Here is a 13,952-nt window from a genome sequence, read left to right on the forward strand (position 1 = left end):
ATGGGACTCTATAGGGAAATGGGCTGGTGTGGAATTCATAGGAGTAAAAAAAAGTGGGGGTATTCAGGGACCAAAGGTAGAGGGTAGGTGGGGTGATGGGGCTGCCTGAGAGGAGCCTGTGGGGCAGACCGAGGCCAGAGTCAGTGGGCACATATGTGGCCTGAGGTGGGCAGACCTGTGGGTAGGTTGTCTATAGGATGGAACTATTCTCCTGTGGGGTTTGGTGAAAGGTAGGGGGCCTCAGAGGTCTCCTTGGCCTGGGGTCTCTGTGAGTCTCTGTGTCTCTGTCTCACTCACCTTCCTCTCTCAAAGCGGCCCTTGTGTGTTGGTGTTTGCGGAGCTGCCACACTCAGGGGCCAGGCTCGGGCGAGGGGGGGTGGTGAAGGGGAGGGCAAGGCCGTGGTTTCCCGGCTCCTGGACTCAAAGGGCCTTTTCTCTGCCTGTCCACCCCACCTCACCCACCCCACCCAGCTCTGCTCTCCTGATCGCTCTGGCCCCTGCCCTGCCCCATGCTTCTATGAAAATTTTGCTGGACTTTCTTTGGGATTTTTCCAATCTGGAACTGATGGCATGAGGAGTGTGTGTACTGGGGAGCAAGTGAAGGAAAGGTGATCTTTGTCTTCCAGGGAGTTTGAGCCTGAGGAAGCTGAATTCTAGATGGATAGAGGGGATGGCCTGGGTCTCAAATCTTTGGATCCAAGAGGTGGGGGTAGTGGGGCAGGGTTGAAGTTCCAGGTGCGGGGAGCTTGCCCGGGTTTTGGGCAGGGACTCTGATGGGATCAACAGATGTGTGGCTCTGGGCCCTGGACCTGCTCCGCTCCTCATGGCAGCTCCCCCCCCACACACACCCCCGGCTTCACAGCCCATCTCCCGAGCCAGGGGCACAGGTTCCTGGGGTGGCTCTTTCTGCTATCTCCATCCTCAGCATGGTCAGAGTTGTCCGCACCTCCCCAAACGCAGGCACTGAAGCAGCTTGGAGCCCCATCCCCATAGATCTGCCTCTCTGCTCCCTCCCAAGTGCTGCCCCCCCCTGCCCGCACCTCCTGTGCCCAGAATGATCGATTGCCCAGATGTTGTTTGTGCTGGAGATACGGGAAAAAGGCCAGAGACCCAGAGATATGGAAAGGGAGTGAGAGAGGGACAAATAAGGGGAGAAAAAAACATAGAAGGAGCGGGAGGGAGGTGGAAGAAGAATGAAGAGACAGGGAGACAGGAAGATAAACAGATGTAGAGAAAGGAAGAGTGAGAGAGACAGAGAAGGGGAAATGGTGGAGAGAGATCCGTAGGTTGAAAGAGATCAGGAGAGGCTGAGCAAGACACCCTGGGAGCAAGAGGGGCAGGGGTTACGTGGAGCTGAACACAGGGCCATTGCTGCCCTCTTCCAGGTGATTCTGGTTTCCCATCTGTTCAGGGTCTATTTGGGGGCAGGTAAGGGAGGAGTGACCTTTGCCTTCAGAGAGCTTGAGCTCCAGGAAGCTGAGTTCCAGACCCCAAATGCCCCCATATCTTGGCCCTCCTGAAGGTGTGTCCCTTCTCCTGATCCTCATGGACTCTCCCAGGTACACCGCCTGTGGATGTGCTCCGGGCCCTGAGGTTCCCCTCCCTTCCTGATGGCGTCCGGAGGGCAAGAGGCATCTGTCCAGCTGATGTGGCCTACCGAGTATCCCGTCCTGCCCAGCTCAGTGCACCCACCCGCCAGCTCTTCCCAGGTATGGGTGACATGCTGGAGTAGGGAGAGTTGGGGGAGGCCATGGGGCGGGGTCTAGAGTCAGACATGGTAAGGGAAAGGTTTTATGGTTCTTTTTGCCTCTCATTCCACCTGGTTGTGTCTCTCTCGGGTACCAGGAAGTTTTCCCAAAGATTTCTCATTGCTGACTGCTGTCCGGACCCGCCCTGGCCTCCAGGCTCCCCTCCTGACTCTCTACAGTGCCCAGGGTGTCCAACAGCTGGGCCTGGAGCTTGGCCGACCATTCCGCTTCCTATATGAAGATCAGACTGGACGGCCTCGACCCCCAGCTCAGCCAGTCTTCAGAGGCCTCAGCCTAGCAGATGGCAAGTAAGTCACTTTGCTCCTCTGGTCTGCCTGGACTGTTCCTTCAGGACATCTCCTTGAACACTGACCCCAGAACCCCCACTCCCTGAACTAGGAACCCCAACTGACCCTTTTGGCCTCACCTCACCTACCTATTGCCCAAACTTCCTACACTTCTGGCCCAGGGTTTGGGCTTTAGTGTTTAAATCCTTGTATGTAGTACTAGTCTATGCCTTGGGCAAGTGAACTTTTTAAAGCCTCAGTTTCTATGGCTATAGGGATGATAGAATCATGACAATCAAATGAGGAAAGTATTGCCTGGTACCTGGTGCATTGTAAACTTTAGTCAGTAAATAGCCACTCGGATTACTGCTACTATTATCATTGGCTCCAACCTTTCCATCAACTGCTCTCCAGCCCTGTTGACTCCGTCCACCCTCAGTCAATCACTTGACCCACTCCCCCCGCCCATGACCAGGTGGCACCGTGTGGCTGTGGCTGTGAAGGGCCAGTCTGTCACCCTCATAGTTGACTGCAAGAAGCGGGTCACCCGGCCTCTCCCCCGAAGTGCTCGCCCATTGTTGGACACTCATGGAGTGATTATCTTTGGTGCCCGCATCCTGGATGAAGAAGTGTTTGAGGTAAGCAGAACATAGAGAACAGAGTGATTGCTTGTCCCGTATCTTGTGCCCATTGCCCTTCTGGCCCTAGTACTCCATCTTCTTTGAGCCTAGCCCTTCATTCGAGCCCTCGTGAATCTCTATTTGCATTTCCTATCCCTGGGGCTAATTTTCTCTGTTGAAGAATTAGGTGCCCACTTATATGGCAGGATAGCTGCCTTTATCAGTTTTCATGAGTCTACCTATCTGTTCACCCCTTCAACCAGTCTCTTTATCTACACCCACCCATTCATATCCTCATCTAACACCCACCCATCCATTTACGTACTCACTCACCGATCAAGCATTCAGGTTTTGTATCCATCCCTTGTCCATCTTCTCTGCTCAGCCACTTTTTTCTTCACTCATCCATCACTCTATCATCTTTAACCCATCCATTTATTCACTCATCCCACCCAGCTCAACTACCCATGCATATGAGATGTACATATGCATGTACTCGTCCATCCTCTCACTCACCCACCCATCTCCTCACCCACTCACTCTCCATCCTACTATTCATTCATTCACATATTTCACTTCCATTCATCTCTCTGCCTACCAGTTTCTTTCCTCTACTCCATATCTCCATTTATCTACCTACCAATGCTCCCATTCATTCATTCACCATCCACCAACTCTCCCATTCAATCAGTCATGCATTTGAGCCCCATTCATTCACCCACTGACCTATCCATCCATCCATCCATCCATCCATCCATCCAACCATCCACCCACCCAGCCAGTCCATATTCTTTGAACACCTGCTGTCCCAGTGTCAAGGAGAACACGGAAGAGTAATATAAGGTCTCCATTATTCTCAGAGCTCCCAGTTCCTCTTTGAAGATGAGACAATAACCCCAAACAATAATGCAAGGCAGGGTATGCAAAGAATCATGTGTGGGCTCAAACAAATGTCATTCGAATTCAAAAGTGTCTTCCCTCTCCCCCATTTTTAGAGGTCCTGAGAATTCTAATCATTACTTTTATTGGAAAGTCAAAGAACTAAGACTTGGCCACTGTTTCCAGAAGACTTTGTGGAAAGGTTCATGCATTACCACAAAGGGTAGGGGGTGGACAAACAGTGTTGGATTTAGAGTTGGAATGTATGAATTCCCTGAGTCTACAATTACAAGTGACCTTGAGCCAGTCATTGCCACGTTGAACTTTCCTGAATGGAATATTTGAACAATAGGCATAAATAGCCTTGTTCTACTGATTTTCCAGTTGTGGTGAAGGTCCAGTGAGATTATAGATGAGAAGGTCCTTTGAAAGTTGAAAAGGGCTGTGTACATGGGAGGGCGGATAATGACCTTCTCCCATTATGTCCTTTTACCTAGTTTTGGCTCTTACCCTGCATCCCAGACTCGATCCTCTGTCTCCGAAACTCTCTCTCCCTTGAAGTTCATCCTCCATGTCTTTGCAGGGTGACATCCAGGAGCTTGTCATTGCCCCAGGGGTGCAAGCTGCCTACGAGTCCTGTGAACAGAAGGAGCTGGAGTGTGAAGGAGCTTGGAGGGAGAGACCTCAGAAACAACAGTCTCACAGGGCCCAGAGATCTCCAAAACAGCAGCCATCAAGACTTCATAGGCCACAAAACCAGGAACCTCAGCGACAGGTGAGGGAGCTGGGTGAACCCCAAACCACAGCACACTCCAGGGAAGGGAAGTACCCAGACACCTCCCCAGGGGAATTCCCCCAATGTTCCAGAGCTCCCCATCCTGTTTTGGGCTTCTGTCCCCACTCCACTAGAGCCACTCTAATCATGCCTCCCTCTCCCATCCATCACTCCCTCTTCCCAGTCCTCATTCATCAACCTTTTTATTTTCAATTAAAAATAAAAAGAGTCACTATGAAAGACTTCATGGCTGGGAGCTGTGTCCCCTGCTCGTGTCTCCTTTCCTCCACCAGTCTTCCTGGAACTGTGTCCTTGGGTTTCACATCCCTTCCTTGAATTAAGAGATTGGGGGGCAGTGTGTGTGTGGGATAAGATGCGGGGACAGAGGATGGGCAAGCAGAGTAGGGGAGAGACAGAACCAGGGAGAAAAGTTGAGACAGTAAGACCTAGGAGGAGAAGTGGGGAGGAGCAGGAGATAGAGAAAATCCCAGAAGAGTGCTGGGTCTATGGAATTCTGTGTTTGCCCCAGTCTCTGTCCCCCTGCATATGGAGGTGCAGAATAAAGGCCTGGGTGGTGGCAAGGGGAGGGAGGGAAAGGAGACGATGGATTGGGTGGCATCCAGATAGTTAAGGTGACAGATATGATCTGGGGTCAGTGGTCTGAAGGTTGGAGGGTCAATCTCTTAATCATGTCTACTTCTGTCCCACATGTGGGACCCACGGCCCCACTTCTCCCCAACCTCTCCCCAACCTCTCCTTTTATCCCTAACTCCTACCCCATTTCCAAACCCCCACACCACCCCCTCCTCTCCCTCTACTCACTCTTATACCCCTCCCTCTTCCTACTGTTCCCATTGCCCCTTCCCGAACCCCAGCCTGCTGAGTCTTTCTACTATGACTACGAGACCCCTTATTACGATGTGATGACTACAGGGACGACCCCTGATTATCAGGTAAACTTGAGGGACCCCTTTATTTCTTCCCTTCCTCCCACCACCCCTGGAAACAGGTGCCCCTGTTAAGAGGGCACCTTCCTCCCCTCTTAACATTTGGGGAGAGACATCATTTATTTAGATTATGGGAGTGTCCTTACTGCTCCCTCCCATGTCTCTCTGCTACAGAGACCACGGAGCCCCAGCCGCAGGGCTCCCCCTCCCCCCAGGGGGCGTCGGACCCCTCCCAGAAAGCCTACCCCACCTGCCAAGAGGTCAGCAGCCCAGCAGGCGCCCCCCTCACCAGGCCGGAGGCCTTCTCGAATTGGAGGTTCCGGCCCAGCGCGGGGCCTGCCTCCCCCCTTCAGACGCCCAGCTCGGCGGGCAGCTCCCCCCACTGCCCAGGCCCCCCCCAGGACCAGAGGAAGCGGTTACCGGCAGGTAGAGCTGGGGCATCCAGATCTGTGCCCCCAAACCTCTATGGCCTCGGAGATTTACTCTCCCCAAACTGTCCCCCTTCCAAAGGGGCTGCAAGATCTGAGATTACCCCCACCGCCCCAGTACAGACACTGCCCACAGCGGGGGACAAGTTGCTGCTTTGCCTCCCCTCCTGCTAACCTCTCTTCTTCCTTTCCACCCCATATTACTCTTCTCCCCCTTCTCCTTGGGGTTAGGACCCCACCCCAGGTGAAGAGGAAGGAATACTGGAATCGAGCCCCTTGCCACCCCCTGAGGAGGTAACTCCATCCCCCACCCTCATGCCAGCTGGGGGCAGTGGGCATCTGTGACCCACTCCCCTTACCCCACGTCATCTTGGTGAATCAACTCTTCCTCTGGCCGGAGGGCTCTTTGTCATATCCATCTGTGGTCTTCCAGTCACTCCAGACCTATTGGCCTGCTTGTCTTTCTAAGCACAGCCATTTTTTTCAATGTCCATGTCTCCTTCCATTAGTCTTGATTCTGGAACAACTTCTTCCCCATGTTGGTGTCAAAAGGTTTTCATCGTATTTCTGTTCCCAGGAGTCTTCTGTCCAATCTTGTCACTTTCTCTGTTCTGTTTTTATATCCTTTTCTTTGATTATTCTCTGGACTCCTTTGTCTACCATTATCTCCACAAACTGTCTACTCTGTGTCCAGCCCTCCGGCCACTCTTCTTCCTTCTTTTAATTCATTTTTTCTTCCCACCAGGCCCATTTTGGGGGCATCCCTCCTCATTTGGGGCCTTCGATGGCCCTCCCCTTTCTATACAACCATTTCCCTTGCTTTCTTTGGGAGAAAAAATCCAGTCCCAGTTACCCTCAGAATTCTTTGGGCCAGACCCCACACCCTTCGGGCCCAGGGAAAACCTCCTCTCAGCCCTAATGCCCCCATCTACCCCTCTCCCTCCCCATCTCCGGGAAGGAGCAGACAGATCTCCAGGTCCCCTCCACAGCCGACAGGTTCCTGACAGAGCAATATGGGGAGGGTGGCACAGACCCCCCAGCAGGGCCCTACGATTACACCTATGGCTATGGGGACGATTATCGTGAGGAGACGGAACTTGGCCCTGCCCTGTCTGCGGAGACAGCCCCCTCGGGAGCCGTAAGTGAAAGGAGCTCCTCTTCCATTCTTGACCTGCAGTGGGAGCTGGAAGAATTGCTTCCTGTTGTTTCTGATTATTGTCTATTGGCTGCAAGCTATCTCCCATTGATGAGTCACCTTTTTCTGTTCACATAAGATGTATATGTTGCTTGAAAGGATGACTTTCTGCTTTCCCCTGCCAAATATCTTGCCCTGTGACAACTCATGGATCCTTCTGTCCAGGGCAGTTGGGATTTTTTTTTTTTTTTTTCCTTTTTTAATCCTATAACCACTTCCTATCTTTCTTGGCCACTTTCTGTCTCAATCAAGTTGTATTTCATAAAGCTTTTGGCCAATAATCCCCTATTTTTTGTCCATTGTCAGTCTGTCTCAATCATTTCTTCTTGGTAAAAACAATTTCCTATCCATGTTGCTGCCAAATGATCTAACTTCCTATGACATGTTTTCTAACCTACAGGTCACTCCCTGTCTATCCTTTCCTGTCTTCCTTGGCCATGGCATCCATCTTAGTGACTGTGACAGTTTGTACTGAAAGGAAGTTATTTATGTATTGGCTTTAGTTTTTCATGCTGTCTTGTAACAATTTCCTTTGCTAATAAGCCACTTCCTGTGTGTCTCAGGTCATCCAAATAATAAAGTTTCCACTGTGGGCCTAGATATTTATCATGGCTACTTCCTGTGTGTACTAGCCTTGATGTCTGTGTTTTCTGGAAGAATTACCTTTTGTTGTCATAATCCCCTTTCCAGGAGTCACTTTTTGTCTGTTTTGCAAACAACTTCTTTCTCTTGGTCATGGTAGCCATGTTGTTGTTGAAGGTCCACTTCCTGGATCTTCTTTTCTTGGCTGCTTCCTGTCTGTCCAACCACTTCCTGTTTGTCCAGTTCATTTTCTAGCCATCTTGGCCATCTTTAATTTTTCTTGGCCCTGGCATCATTCTTGCTTCCAAGTGTTTGTCCCTTTGAAATGTCTCCCTTAATTGTTTCCCATGTCTTCAACCACTCCCTCTCAGCTGGGAAATTTCCTGTTTATTCCACTCATCTTTTGCTTGCCTTGCAACTAGAGCTGCCTCCTCTACCCTGCTGCCTTGTCCCACACTTTCCTTCTCTAATATTGCCACCCTTGACCTTATGCTGCCTTTCCCTTTTGCTGCTTTCTGGAAATTTGGGGTTGATATGGGATATGGGAGAGTTTGAAAATTCATCATTGCTGTTTGGTCAGGATGGAGGCAGAGGGGTGGATTCTGAAGGTCTTTGTTGGGAGAGTTGGGGGGGTGGGGAATGATTTCCATTCTTCCCATCCATATTGTGGTTCTGGCCTCAGTGTTGAGGGTGGGCATCTGAGAAGTGTGGAAAAGAAGGAACTGGTGGGCTTGGAGTATAAATGAGGGCCAGAGGAGGGATGTAGTATCCTTGCTGGGAGAGGGACTGGGGTTCTGCTCAGGGGCTTGAGCAATAGCCCAAGAGCTGTATCTTTCCAAAAACCAGTTATGAGGTCTGACTGCCTTCCAATTGTACTTAGAGTATGGGTGTTTAACCTCTGTAGAGTTTTTAACTTGTGAACCCTTTGAAATTCTAAGAAAACTTCTGTGCATAAGGGCATATACTTTCTCTTTCCCAGAAAAGACTTCTTAGATTATGTCAGACTCTCATATGGATCCATGCTCTTCCTCAAACCCCGATAAAAAGCAATGTACAATCTTAGAGAGATGCTTATTTGGTAGATTGCAGTAAGGGTGAGGTAGCTGATAGTTTCTTAAAGTTCTAAAAATTCCTGGAGTCAAAGGGAGCTTGGGGAATAGGGCACGGTCTTCCAGAAGAAGGTTTGGGAAGTTTAAGGATGTGGTTTGGAATTCCGGGAAGTGTGTGAAGATCTTCCTGAAAGAGGTCGTCAGGGAAATGAGGAAGTTTGTTTGCTAAGATGGAGCTGGGAATTGGAGGTGGAGAGCTCTGAGGTCTCCTTGGAAGACCTAGGAGGTCTGTGAAGAGGCAGTCACATAGGGTTGGGGAGGTCTCCAGAGGATCTGAGAGTGAAGGAAGGTGGGAGTTGGGATGGGAATAGTCCTGGTGTCCTGGCTGCTCACAGGCCCCACTGGGGGTTACATGTGTGTCTTCTTCAGGCTGCCCATGGACCCCGGGGGCTGAAGGGAGAGAAGGGGGAGCCTGCTGTGCTGGAACCTGTAAGTCACTGTTGGTCACTGAGCTGAAGGCAGGGGGAAGAAGAAAAGAAGGTAGGGGTGCTAGCACTGTAGCCTCTGACTTCTGACCTTTGGTTCTACAGGGTATGCTAGTAGAGGGGCCTCCTGGCCCAGAAGGCCCTGCGGTAAGTGCAGCTTTGACCCATTCTTCTCCATTCTTTTCTCAGAGACCCTTCTTACACATTCACCTATGTCTTCCCCACATATGCCCAGGCCTCCTTCTCAGAACTCTGGAGAGTCCTTCCAAAGCTTCCCAGATTTTCAAATCTCTTTTGTAGAGACCACTCCTCAGTCACATACCCCTCTTCTATCTGAATTCCCATACCTGACCCACACCTTTATTTTCCTCAGGGGTTGATTGGTCCCCCTGGTATCCAGGGCAACCCAGGCCCAGTTGGAGACCCTGGTGAGAGGGTAAGGGAGTAGTGCGTGCGTGTGTGCATGTGTGTATGTGTGTGCAGAGAACTGCAGAGGAGCCTCTAGTACCCAACAAGGGTACAGGGGTGCCAAACTAAGTAATTCCTCATTAAATGGCTGATTAATGAACAAGGGGTTGGTGTGCTCCTCAACACCCAGAAGAGAGGACAGGCTCTGATTGGGGAGGGGTGTAATCTGGTATCTCACCCTTATTTTTCTGTATGAGGGTAGGACGGTTTAGGAAAGATATAGGGAAGTTTATATTTATTCTGTAGAGGGTTTCACACTGATGCCAAGACCCTAACATTCCCTAACTGTCCACCTATCCTCATTTTCTCCCTATTCTAGGGCCCCCCTGGCCGAGCAGGGCTCCCTGGATCAGATGGGGCCCCTGGCCCTCCTGGCACATCTCTCATGCTTCCAGTGAGTTGTCTTCTGGGCTTTGGAATGGGAGGGGCAGGGGAAACTGTTCTGTTACCAAGAACCAGAAGACCAGGAAAGCTAAGGAGGAGTCTTGAAAAACCATCAACACAGAGATTGATCTTTGAGGTGGATGGACTAGGGCCTCATTAAAGGACCCAGAACCAAACATGGATTGTCTAGAACTTGGCAGAAAATCCACACCGCGGGGACTCTGGAAACAAAGGAGAGTTTTTCTGGAGGAAGAAGACAGAGAGTGGGGCAGGGGGCAGGGAGACAGAAGTAGAGTTTCTGAAAATCTATACTTGATTATCTGAAAACCTCCCATGGGAGACACTGGAGGAGGGCATGGGCCAGGGGGTGTCTCTGCACCTGGGAAAAGGGGAGAAGTGCGGGGTGAAGCCTTTGATTGGGAGGGTTACATGAGCTTCCTGGAAGAGAATATAGACCTTTCTTTCTCTCTACCCCTCAGTTCCGGTTTGGCAGTGGTGGGGGTGACAAGGGCCCTGTGGTGGCAGCCCAGGAGGCTCAGGCCCAGGCGATTCTGCAGCAGGCACGGGTATGTAAGGCTGGAGGGGATGTTGGCGAAGGGATGGGTATGGAGGGCAAGTGGACTTTAGGAGGAGTTGGAAGGGTAGGTTGGAGTAAATGTGGGGCAGGTAAGGTCTGGTTGGTCTGGGACTGAAAGGGAGGTAGGTTGGGGGAGAATACGAGGCAATGGAATGAGAATTGAGAGTGGAAAGCTGAGGGGCACCTGGGTGGCTCAATGCGTTAAGCCTCTGCCTTTAAAGGCTCAGGTTATGGTCTCAGGGCTCTCTGCTCAGCAGGATGCCTGCTTCCCCCTGCCTCCACCCTCTGCCTGCCTCTCTGTCTACTTGTGATCTCTCTGTCAAATAAATAGTAAAATCTTAAAAAAAAAAAAAAAAAAAAAAAAAAAAAAGAGTGGAAAGCTGAATTTGGAGCGTGTGCTGGGGTTGGAAGTTCTCCTGATGCCTCTTCCTCAGCTCTGCCGTGTCCCTTGCTCCCCTAGCTGGCGCTCCGGGGACCTCCTGGCCCCATGGGATACACAGGCCGCCCTGGACCCTTGGTGAGTTTGTTTGATATTGGGGTAGAGAGTTCTTTATTTTTGTATGTGGGTATGGATAATTCTGGAAAGAGACCAAGTTAAAAGTTATTTTGCAGGGCGCCTGGGTGGCTCAGTTGGTGGCTCAGTTTGGCTCAGGTCATGATCCCGGAGTCCTGGAATCGAGTTCCGCATCAGGCTCCCGGTTCCACGGGAAGTCTGCTTCTCCCTCTGACCTTCTCCCCTCTCATGCTCTCTCACTCTCTCTCTCAAATAAATAAATAAAATCTTTAAAAAAAAAGATATTTTGCTACTTTTGGGGAGTGCTTTGAAGTCGTTGTTGGGTGTGTCCTTCAACATAGCCGCTCTCTCTTCTCTGTCCCAGGGACAACCTGGGAGCCCTGGCCTGAAAGGAGAATCAGGAGACCTAGGACCTCAGGTGACAAGCCCCACCCATCTGATCCCCCATCCAATGCCTCCCTTTCTGTCTGTGCTCTTTAACCCTGCCCTGACTCTCTCTCACCAGGGCCCCAGAGGACCTCAAGGTCTCACAGGCCCTCCTGGCAAGGCTGGGCGAAGGGTGAGTGGGAGTGTGGTGGGGGTGGGTGGGAGACGGGACTCAGAGTGTAGGGGACGATGCCTCTGTTTGCTCTGACACTTCCTTTGCACCCCAGGGCCGAGCAGGTGCTGATGGAGCCCGAGGGATGCCTGGAGAACCTGGAGTGAAGGTGACAGGCCTGGGTCCCTCTCTGATGCCTGTGACTTCCAGCCCCATCTAAGCTCATTTGTTTTCTGGGGATGACCAAGTTCCCAAAGTTTCCCCATGAAGTGGCACCTCCGCACTCAGGACACAGGAGGGAGGGATGAGGAGGGAAAAGAGCAAGGACCTCACCTGGGCTGCCCCCTCTTCCCCTAGGGTGACCGAGGTTTTGATGGACTCCCAGGGCTCCCTGGGGAGAAGGGACACCGGGTGAGTATATTGGGGTTAGTGCATTGTGATGAGGGTGTAGGCCTTCTGTGGAGGGGTGGGAGGGGTAGGGAGCACAAGGCAAGGGAAGGAGGCTCAGGGTCCCAGCAGGAGCTCAATGGATGAAACTGGTTGGTTAATTGAAGAGGGTCAGTGTCTGTGCTGGGGGCTCTGAGGCCCCTCTTACCTGGTCCCCATTTTCTAGGGTGATACTGGTGCCCAGGGCCTTCCTGGACCCCCTGGTGAGGATGGAGAGCGGGTAAGTATTGTGGCCAGGGCAGGGGGTCAGTATGGGAGAGGTGTGGAGGGTGAGGCTGTTTCATCATGTCCTCCTCCTCCAGGGAGATGATGGGGAGATTGGGCCTCGGGGACTGCCTGGAGAATCGGTGAGTGACTAGGGGGCTAGTGGTGGAGCTCTGGGGATGCCAGGGGAGGGATATGGATACAAAAGGCACACATTATTTCTTGCACATGCATGTCATTTCTTCCCCTCACCTGATTGCAGGGACCTCGAGGTCTCCTTGGCCCTAAAGGCCCACCTGGTATTCCTGGGCCCCCGGTATGTGACTGTCCCTGACTTCTGACCCTGATGTCACCCCCTGACCCTTCCAACTCTCCACCCTTCCTAGCTGCCTCTCTCCCCCCACCTCCGGTTCCCCCTCCCTGGCCCCACCTCGCTCTGCTCCAGCCTTTAATCCCAGGTGCCCTTGCAGGGTCCTGTGGTACAGTCCACCAAAGGCTCTGAGCATAGCTTAAAAAAAAAATCTTCAAGAAAAACAAAACAAAAACCCGCAAACCCACAGACCCATAGACCCACGCCCTGTGGATCTGGGCTGGCTTTGTTTGCTTAGGTTTGGGATGGATTGGAGGTCTGACCAACATGAGGCTGCCCTGTCCCACCCTCTGGAATGGCCGGGCCTCCCAGAAACCACAGGTCCTTCCAAGGCCCAGGCCCCGCCTTCCAGCCTGCTCAAGCCCGTCTCATGTTTCAGGGAGTCCGAGGCATGGATGGTCCCCATGGTCCCAAAGGGAGCTTGGTGAGTAAAGGGCATGGAGAACCTTAGCCAAGGTCCTGTTTCCTTGGTGATCATTTTGACGCCCTGCCTGCTTCTGGTTCTTGTGCTCTGCTGTCCCAGCTAGGACTCAGCTCTCCGCCCTCAGTTTGTCCTGTCAGCATCTTCTTTTGACCTCTGCCTGGTTGCTTGTTTCTAGGGACCCCAAGGAGAGCCAGGACCTCCTGGACAACAGGGCACTCCTGGAACCCAGGTGAGTTATCCTGCCCAGCCCCTCCCCATCTTTAACAAGGGCTTCCTGGGCTTCCACAGAGGGTCAGACCCTGGATGGAAATTAAGGGTCTCAAACTCCAGTGCTCATACTCCGAATGGGGATGCTGGCTACAGGAGAGAGCAGCCTCCTCTGTGGGGCCCTCTGACTTCTCTCTCTCTCTCTCTCTCTCTGCGTAGGGTCTCCCCGGGCCCCAGGGTGCCATTGGGCCTCATGGAGAGAAGGTAAGTGACTAAGTGATTGGGTGACAGCGGATGGGCTGGAGAGGTTGGTTGTAGGGAGAGCCTTCACTGTGTGGCTAGGACTTCAGCCACTGTCTGATCTGATCCCTCTCGTGACCCTCTACCTCCTCCTCTCCCTGCAGGGTCCTCGAGGGAAACCAGGGCTCCCTGGCATGCCTGGCTCCGATGGGCCTCCGGTGAGTGGGTCCGCACCTCTTAATCCAAATTCCATTTGACCCTCCATCCCAGTGAATGATCTCCAAGTGCATTTGGTAACTATCCACATGGTGTGTCCCTCACTGGGAGGTCACTGGTGGTGCCTGCCCCTGGTCAATTGGCTTCATTAGGGTCACAAGGGGAAGTGGGGTTAAAGAGGGGAAGGGAGGGGGGCAGGGAAGGTGACAGTGGCCAGTGGTCACATTCTCCTTCCCCTGCCCCCAGGGTCACCCTGGAAAGGAAGGTCCTCCTGGAACCAAAGGAAACCAGGTGAGATCTTCCATACCTGCTTTCACCCAGAGGGAGTTTCCACCCAGACTCTGGGGCCCCAAAGTCCTTGGGTTTTC

At 52.2% G+C, this 13,952-nt stretch overlaps 1 protein-coding gene across 7 annotated transcripts in view; it reads left to right on the plus strand.

The window, feature by feature from the left end:
- The window catches only part of COL11A2 (collagen type XI alpha 2 chain), a 29,469-nt gene that overhangs the window by 1,821 nt on the left and 13,696 nt on the right, over positions 1-13,952 (plus strand). For 2 of the 7 annotated variants that reach the window (XM_059178693.1, XM_059178692.1), the window contains exons 3-27: positions 1,560-1,709; positions 1,846-2,056; positions 2,511-2,673; positions 4,118-4,309; positions 5,185-5,262; positions 5,916-5,978; positions 6,643-6,822; positions 8,940-8,999; positions 9,101-9,142; positions 9,369-9,431; positions 9,783-9,857; positions 10,327-10,413; positions 10,885-10,941; positions 11,303-11,356; positions 11,444-11,497; positions 11,592-11,645; positions 11,834-11,887; positions 12,090-12,143; positions 12,226-12,270; positions 12,390-12,443; positions 12,877-12,921; positions 13,097-13,150; positions 13,348-13,392; positions 13,533-13,586; positions 13,831-13,875. In XM_059178693.1, the coding sequence (XP_059034676.1) occupies positions 1,560-1,709; positions 1,846-2,056; positions 2,511-2,673; positions 4,118-4,309; positions 5,185-5,262; positions 5,916-5,978; positions 6,643-6,822; positions 8,940-8,999; positions 9,101-9,142; positions 9,369-9,431; positions 9,783-9,857; positions 10,327-10,413; positions 10,885-10,941; positions 11,303-11,356; positions 11,444-11,497; positions 11,592-11,645; positions 11,834-11,887; positions 12,090-12,143; positions 12,226-12,270; positions 12,390-12,443; positions 12,877-12,921; positions 13,097-13,150; positions 13,348-13,392; positions 13,533-13,586; positions 13,831-13,875 (2,033 nt within the window). The other 5 variants (XM_059178694.1, XM_059178695.1, XM_059178696.1 and 2 more) reach the window with 5 other exon arrangements.

This window comes from Mustela lutreola, chromosome 6 (genome assembly GCF_030435805.1).
Source record: "Mustela lutreola isolate mMusLut2 chromosome 6, mMusLut2.pri, whole genome shotgun sequence".
Classification (NCBI taxonomy): Eukaryota; Metazoa; Chordata; class Mammalia; order Carnivora; family Mustelidae; genus Mustela; species Mustela lutreola.